The 8,172-nt window shown below is 30.1% G+C and overlaps 4 protein-coding genes across 5 annotated transcripts; 2 read left to right on the plus strand and 2 right to left on the minus strand.

The window, feature by feature from the left end:
• Positions 1–181: 181 nt before the first annotated feature.
• LOC119614310 lies at positions 182–4,902 on the plus strand (the record flags this gene model as incomplete). The annotated part of the gene is made up of 2 exons (XM_037970447.1): positions 182–534; positions 4,724–4,902. Coding segments are annotated over 2 exons (440 nt in total), but the record flags the coding sequence as incomplete, so codon positions are not given.
• On the minus strand, positions 3,485–4,920 carry LOC119614318 (ribonuclease P protein subunit p25-like protein). 2 transcript variants are annotated; one of them, XM_037970457.1, is made up of 5 exons: positions 4,829–4,920; positions 4,409–4,517; positions 4,164–4,345; positions 3,979–4,095; positions 3,485–3,913 (listed from the first exon to the last, which is right to left on the minus strand). In XM_037970457.1, the coding sequence occupies exons 2-5, from the start codon at positions 4,511–4,513 to the stop codon at positions 3,565–3,567; spliced, it is 753 nt and encodes a 250-aa protein (XP_037826385.1). In that variant the 5' UTR covers positions 4,514–4,517; positions 4,829–4,920; the 3' UTR covers positions 3,485–3,564. The 2 variants fall into 2 exon arrangements, with proteins under 2 accessions (XP_037826385.1, XP_037826386.1); XM_037970458.1 differs by lacking the exon at positions 4,829–4,920 and adding an exon at positions 4,595–4,617.
• A 70-nt stretch (positions 4,921–4,990) lies between these two features.
• Positions 4,991–5,890, plus strand: LOC119614319 (peptidyl-prolyl cis-trans isomerase H). Its single transcript, XM_037970459.1, has 3 exons — positions 4,991–5,246; positions 5,314–5,490; positions 5,557–5,890. The coding sequence occupies exons 1-3, from the start codon at positions 5,163–5,165 to the stop codon at positions 5,845–5,847; spliced, it is 552 nt and encodes a 183-aa protein (XP_037826387.1). The 5' UTR covers positions 4,991–5,162; the 3' UTR covers positions 5,848–5,890.
• A 298-nt stretch (positions 5,891–6,188) lies between these two features.
• Positions 6,189–7,933, minus strand: LOC119614311 (post-GPI attachment to proteins factor 3). Its single transcript, XM_037970448.1, has 6 exons — positions 7,710–7,933; positions 7,474–7,637; positions 7,268–7,420; positions 6,915–7,039; positions 6,719–6,855; positions 6,189–6,653 (listed from the first exon to the last, which is right to left on the minus strand). The coding sequence occupies exons 1-6, from the start codon at positions 7,846–7,848 to the stop codon at positions 6,373–6,375; spliced, it is 999 nt and encodes a 332-aa protein (XP_037826376.1). The 5' UTR covers positions 7,849–7,933; the 3' UTR covers positions 6,189–6,372.
• Positions 7,934–8,172: the final 239 nt, after the last annotated feature.

Below are 8,172 nucleotides of genomic sequence, written 5' to 3' on the forward strand. Positions count from 1 at the left end.
AATATACTAGTCCATAAACTATTACATAGACTAGTCAATAGACTAATCCATAGAATAGTCCATAGTCTAATTCATTAGCTAGCCAAAATACTATGAATAGGCTAGCCCATAGACTATAGAAGTTCTTTTATGTAACAGTTATTCTAACCTCAAATTTCCCCTTTGTTCCCTCTCCTTACAGTCGATGCTTGGACAGATATTAAATCCTTTGCCGAAGATATACTACGTGATGCAACCATGGAAATCTCCTCACTACCACCCACACCAGAAAAAGAAAAAATGCCCTCAGAACCACAACCGATCACTGGAAAACCACCAATCAAAAAGAAGCTTACCCGTACCAAATCTCTACGTTTCTCTTTCACACGCAGTATATCACGCGAAATGTATGAATCACAAAGTGAACATCTTAAAGATGGTTGTACGCCCATTTTAGTGGTGGACTCAAATGCCATGCTACAGAGTTTTCTAAAAGCCACAGCCGATAATCAACAAAATAAACTGAAAGGCATACAAGATGTTGATACCGATGAGGCAAGCAATTGAAAATAATTCAAATCATTCATTCATTTCTTCCTACAAGAATGTTTCCATAAAAAATAGTATTATTTTTTTTTTTGTTTTAGTAGAATGTATAATTGTTTATATCATTTGCATACTATTTATGTACTAGTATTTACTTAAGAGATTTTTTTTTGTTTATTAGTTTAGTTTAAAATAAGTTGTATGTATTGTGCTCCCTAATCTGTTTCCTTCATCATTTTATTTATTTATTGCATTATGTAGCTAACATTTTCCTATTTTTTTTTTTAATTTATATATAATTTTTGCATTTAATGAATTTGAAAATAATAAATAAATGATAAATTTAAAATATCAAAACACAGAAATATCAAGGTCCTACTATTAGGTCCGTTTTGAAATCAATTCATTTGTAATATTTGTCCTTTTTTGTAACGTTATTAAATTATTCAATTTACTCGCAAACGTATGAAACACATTTTAAGAATTTATTAAATGTACCACCACCTATTGTTGTAAAGTATTTATTATTATTTTTTTACATAATATTTGTTTAAATAAACGTAAAACACATTATTTTCTTTTTCTTTTCATTTAAAATCAATTGCTATAGACTGTCATCAACCTGTTAAATTAATTTATATTGTACTATTAGTCTTTGTCAAAACCTTGAGGGGCTCGTCTTTCTTCTTCTAGTGACGAAATTATCAACAATTGCATTTTGTTATTAATGAACGATGACTAACTAAGTGATCGTTTTAAAAATAACGATTTGTGCTTTTTTGTGACGAATGTCAAATGAAAAATTTATTTTAAATTTACATTGACGTTAAATTAAGAAAGAAAAAGTTCAATTGCAAAAGATTTTGCAGTGTCAAAACCACTTGCATGTAATATTGGGTAGGGGAAACAATTATTTCGTTTTTATTTCGATTCCTAAGGAATGAGACATTCATTTATTTTTAACATAACAGTTCCTTCTGCTTTGTAAATATAAAATTAAATAGTTCTTGAAAACTGAAAGAGAAAGTGCAAAAACTGAGAAGATCGTTCACGTCAATTGCAATCACTCCTTCTCCCAAAGGAGGCGACACTCTGTGGAGTTAAGAGATCGTACATAGGTTAGGTTTTAGCAGGTAGCCAGTGCAGATTTCTTTGTTAAAATTCCGAGAGAAAAATAGAGATAGTGGGAAGACAGATAGAAGAGACAGAAAGAAAGGATCAAGAGGGAAGAAACGGCAAACATGTCGTTGAATATAGACGTAATATGAAGATTATTTCTAGCCCATTTTGACAGATTCAGAGTCGTTCGAATTTAACATTCGATAGATCAGATAGTTCGTTGAAGTAGATCGACCTGAGAGGTTGGGTTTGAGAGCAAAACAGTTACAAAAAGATGAGCTTACCGTCTCTTCTTTATCCTCATGCAGACAACTTCTTAAGAAGTCATTATATGGAAAACCAATACGTCTTTTATATTTACCAAATTTGCAGTGTCCCGTAATGATCGATATCAGATTACCTAGTTGTAATCTATGAAGACGAAGGGGATAGGCTCTACATGGGCCCATATGAGGCCACAACGATCTAGCAAGTGTACTCAATCAACTCACGGTTCAGAGCATTGGAATAACAGATGTCTATGATCTGTCTTTTTATTGTAAATCGTGGTACCCCACGAAGTGTCGGCGGAAGATCAGTGATTTTCAGGGGACTCCTGGAACAGGTTTTCCATTTGCCAGTTAAACTCAACCTGGCATCAGTGTACATTTCCATTTGATTGGCTAGAAGATCTGCTGTAAACCAGTTCAGCATAGCAAACATTGCCTTTGAAGTAGATGTTGTTCTTAGAGCACCGTAGAACAATTCAAAGGTCTTTAGCTTTAGTATGTGAAGTTTTCAACCCTTGGTTACACTTGGTCCACTGAATAGGAATATAGGAGGCAGGCTTTGTATATATTACGAAGCCAAGGAACGACAAGATCTACATTGTGTTGAAAAACTGCTGACTAATTGATTCATCATCGCACAGACTAATTCGGACAGTAGATTTGTCTCCCGAGACGGGATTTTTCTATTGTTCTGGGAGTAAAAAGAGTAAAAATGGGTAAATACGGTGGCCACATATATCCTAAACTAAAAAAAAAAGGTACAGCAAAAAAGTACCAAGAACTATTTTTGGAACTTTTTCGTTCTTCAACTGGTAATTTTTTTACTTTTCTCTAATATAGGAGCTAGAAACATGTAAAAAAGCATGTTCAATCCTGATTAAATGCGATTCTTTAAATGGGGACTTTTTGGTACTCTTTTGTTCCTAAAGATTAAAGATTCAGAAGCCTGAGTTAATGGAAATCTATATAAAGGAATTTTTGGTACTTTTTCGTTTTTCAACCGGTACTTTTTGTGTGTTTCTATAATACTGAACGATGAAATTAAGCATTCAGAGAATTAGAATCTATGAAACGGAACTTTTTGTTACTTTTCGTTCTTCAACTGGTACTTTTTGAGTTTTAAGGTACATGTTTATTATTCAACTGGTACTTTTTGATTTTTCTATAATCTTGAACCTAGAAACCAAAAATTAAATATTGAGGCTCAAGAGTGAATGGAAATCTGTAAGATTTGATTTTGATTTTTCTGATTAAATGACTAATTGGTACTTTATCGTAGCAACCGGTACATTTTGAGTTTTATTTTAAGGTAATTTCATTCGTAAAAGTTTCGCTATTCGACAAAGCGCAGACAGAAACCTTAATTTTGCACTTAACAAAATTGGATTGTGTCTAGGGTTAAAAATTACTTTTTATGATCACAATCGAAAAAGGACTTTATTTTAAAAGTTCCAAATGGTAATAAAAAACAAAGTCTAATTTGACCAAATTTCATATACTATATAAAACAGAATAATACTCACCGTTGATCCAAAAAACTTTGATATATCTTTAACAGCAATAACAGGAAATTCTTGTTAATTATACACTGAATGATCACTTTAATATTATATATCTTGAAAAATATCATAAACTATTTACTTTAACTTCATTAAATTTCCATTGATTCAGTCTGATTTGTATTAGTTTCCTTTTTCGGCGCATTTTGTGTATCACGACCTTGATTAGGTCTTCTTCTTTTTGAATTATTGTTATTAGACTTTCTCGGTTGATTACCTCCTTCCCTATTAGTAGCTTCATTTGAAGTATCTGGATTATTTGATGCATTTGTTCGTGGTGGTTGTTGTTGAGGATTTCTATTTTGATTTGGATGTTGTCTTCTCTGACTTTGGTTGCTATTACGTTGTCTATGATTGCTATTGTTATTTGAGCTGGTCGCTGAATTGTTCTGATTGTTATTGTAAACCCAAAAATCTGTGATAGTGTTGGGTTTTTGTAAGCTGCAATATATTAAGTTTAAATAGGAAGGTTAATGCTTGCATCAACATACTATAGCTTAACTTACCCATTAACATTATCATCTATAGGTTCCAAGCTCATAAATATATGCAATGAGGGTATTTGCCGATTGGCCACTATTTCCTCTAAACCTTCCATTTGTGGCTTCCAATGCTCCTCAACTCTGTCATAATAACAAAAAATATGGAAATGTTTATTTTCATTCCTTTTTTAATTTTTGTTAAATATTACGTTATATAGCACATTCTGGTGACTTGATAGAGAGGATAACTTCTCTTTAGTATTTCTGCACAGGATATTGTTTTCACTACACCTCCACCATTGCCACTCCATACAATATTTTTGTATTCTCCTTTGTCTAATGCATTTTTGGCATATGTTATAACATTATTAACTTTAGTACCACCATTAACCTTAAGTTTGTTTTTAACAAATTAGTATTTTATTCACTTTTACTGTGTCTTAAATAAACTTACATGCATCCATAGAAAATCCGTGCCTTTAGGTAAAAAGTCTTCAAATGGCAGCTCTTCCTTTGTCAATTGTTTTTCTATATTTTCACCTTTACGATAATGCATCATTTTTCTGCAATAATACAAAATATATAAATTATATTAAGAATTAAATTCAAATTTTAACACGATTTTTTTTACTGGTAATACGTTTTTAATACATTTATTAGTATAAAAACACATTCCTTTAATCAATAACAACAACATGACATTGTAATTTGTTAATTATATTATTTAAAACTATAAATAATAACAAATATTTATTTTTATCTTCTTTAGGAATCCTCGCCAGAAGCAGACTCAAATAATACCCAAAACAGCATAAAAGAACGTATAAAAATATCAACAATTTGTTGTATACAATAAAAACTAGCTAAACTTTACCTTGGAAAAATATTAGTTAATAATTTTACACAAGAACTTTTATATTAATATAATAAATAATACAATTTTATAAATTGTAAACAAAAACAGAAATGTTTATATTTTTTACACACGTGCCGAAAAAAATGCAACAGCTGTTTAATTCAAAACAAAAGCAGAGTTGCTACAACAACCAAAATCAACCGCTGTAAACAAATATCGTAGAATTTTTTGTTTAGAAAACGTTTACAAAACGAAACTAAAAGATTTTTAACCAAACACCGGCATTTATTTGTAAAAAGTTCAATAATTATAAGTTGTTTACTTAAAAAATAGAAAATATTAATAAACCATAATGCCTACATGGAATCAAATACAGTCTCAACTAAGAAATCCCAATAATCCTGTAGTATTTTTTGATGTTTCTGTGGGCACTACAGTAAGTTGTTGTTTTATTTAGGATATGTCCTTTACCCAACTAACATTTTAATTAATTTTTATTAAAGGAAATAGGACGTATGATTTTTGAATTATTTGCCGATACCGTACCCAAAACTGCCGAAAATTTTCGTCAATTCTGTACCGGTGAATACCAGCCCGATGGCGTTCCTCTAGGTTATAAAGGTGCTAGTTTTCATCGTGTTATAAAAGATTTTATGATACAGGGTGGCGATTTTGTGCATGTAAGTTATTGATATCTGTAAAACTCTGCATTAATATCATTATAACATTTTGCTTTTTATTAATAGGGTGACGGCACTGGTGTTATGAGTATTTATGGCAATACATTTGCCGATGAAAATTTCACTCTGAAACATGATTCGCCTGGACTTTTATCGATGGCCAATAGTGGGAAAGATACCAATGGTTGTCAGTTTTTTATTACTTGTGCTAAGTGTAATTTTTTGGATGGCAAACATGTAGTATTTGGTAGAGTTCTAGATGGTCTTTTGATTATGCGTAAAATTGAAAATGTTCCAACGGGTCCAAATAATAAACCAAAATTACCGGTTTTAATAGCACAATGTGGACAAATGTAATATAATGTAAATAATAATATGACATTAATAAATAATATTATTTTTTAATAAAATTTGTTAAAAATGCAACTTTGAAGATTTTTAAGATAAATATCCAAAACTTAGACTTTTTTAGAAATTTTTCAAGCAAATCTACTTGCAGAGCAATTTTTCATGAAAAATACTTCTCAAGAAACTAAAAACTTTGTAAGTAGTTATTTGAATTTAATAACATGTAACTTTTAAGTGCAATGCTACTTCTTAGAAGACGTAACTGATTCGATTTAACAATATATTCCTTTATGACACATTTTCCTCTTGAGAAGCTATCATAATTAAACTTTTTTTAAATTAAAAATTAATTTTTCGGTCAAACTTTTAAACGATCACAATTTATTTAAAAATATGTGTAGTTACAACTTTAAAATACCTAGTTTAACGTCATTTAAGAAATAATTAATTAAAAAATAATAAATACATATAATAAAGTACATACATAATAAAATTATAAATAGTGAGCAGTAAATGACAATAATTAAAATACGCTTATATTTCCTTATTAAAAGCTCCCAATTCATAATATTTTTCTTTGCGCAGCATTTGACAATCGTCAATGGCAAAACTATACAATAATGAAGTTATAAATGTTGTAGCCAAATGCCATAAAGCATGAGCATCCAATATCCACATTATGGGTGGAAAATCTAAAAGTTCTAGACTCATGCTAAAACCCAATAGTAAATAGAAACCCAAAATTTTACGATAATAGGGACGTTGCTTGCGTACTTTAAAAGACCACAGAAACCAACCCATAGCACTTAGAACACCTGTAAAATATGAATAATAAATCATAATGAAGAAATTCCTTTATAAGAAAGAGTAATGCATTTACCTGTTACTATATTGGTTGTCATATTTAACGAATAACTAAATTGTCCCACGCTTATATATGCAAAATAGTTAATATAATATGCTAAAAAGCCCAGCGATATAAGAGCTCTTAAAAACCAGGAATATTGATGTAACATTCTGGAAGTGTAATGCAAAAATATGAATGTCTTTCTTTTTTAATCTATTTGGAAACTCACCTCATAACCATACAGTATAGTGTAGTTAAAACCATGGAGTAGGCAAAAACATAATCTAATAGTTCTGTAAGAGGAAAATCCCGTGCATGGAAAACCACCGACCATATCCAAGCATTGAGAGATACCTAAAAAATTTATTATTTATTTTGGTGAATATTTAAAAATGTGTATAAGTAGGTTATAGACTATATTATAGACTAGACTATGGAATAGGCTAACGACTAAAGTCTAGACTATGACCAAGAGTATAGACTAGGGTATAGGCTATACACTATAAACTAGATTATATACCAGACTATAAACTGGACTATCGACTAGTAAACATTTCACCCATTCTATTTTCACAAACTTACCGCTGTAAAAACATGCCACAACTTATAACATGGACTATCTGGACGAACATTTTTACGAAACTTCCGTAAATTACGTAAATGAGCAATAATATTAAAGATGGAAAACAATACAGAGGCCGGCTCCTGTAAGCCCATAAAACGTAAAAAAGGCCACTAAAAAATATAATATTAATTAAAAATCCAACAAATAACCAACAATAACAAACTTTGCCATAAAACTGTGGTATTGGCCATCCTCTATCCCTGAAAGCTTCAACAGTACGCCACATACAGCCGTACTGGCATTCATCGGCACAAGACCATTGTAATAATTTATCGAATACAGTCTGTTGATAATACTTTATGGCTTGTTCTTGAATATCTACACCGTCTAAAATAATTAATTAGTTAATTAAAAGTCATTAATGAATTAAAAAAAAACAATTCAATAAAGATTTCTTACCTGCTGAACAGTTTTGTCTTTCGCAATTTTGGCGACAATGATTAAAGAAACCGGTACGATCTCCATTAGAAGCTAATGTATATGAAATATATAAACAAAATGTAATACTAATAAATAAACATTTTACTAAATTTAACATTTTATTTGTTCCGACTAAATTAACTACTACTTAAAACTCTACTAAAGAATGATTATAGTTCTATTATTGATTTTTTTCTGATAAAGAGGTTGATTTATTTTACGAAATGATAAACAACAATACAGCGGTTAAATTTGTATTTATCTACTTTTTGTTTAGAAAAATGGTGTAAAGCAAATGGCAAAGATAACGTAAACATATGGGAAATACAATGATGCTAACTTTAAAACAATTAGTGATTTTCTTTTTAGTTTTTTTTTTTAATATTTTTATTCATTAAATCAGATCGCAGTAGAGAATGTGATTAAAAATATATACGGCTCT

This window comes from Lucilia sericata, unplaced genomic scaffold (genome assembly GCF_015586225.1).
Source record: "Lucilia sericata isolate MDLA Ls3-8-SP2 unplaced genomic scaffold, ASM1558622v1 Contig002789F_arrow, whole genome shotgun sequence".
Classification (NCBI taxonomy): Eukaryota; Metazoa; Arthropoda; class Insecta; order Diptera; family Calliphoridae; genus Lucilia; species Lucilia sericata.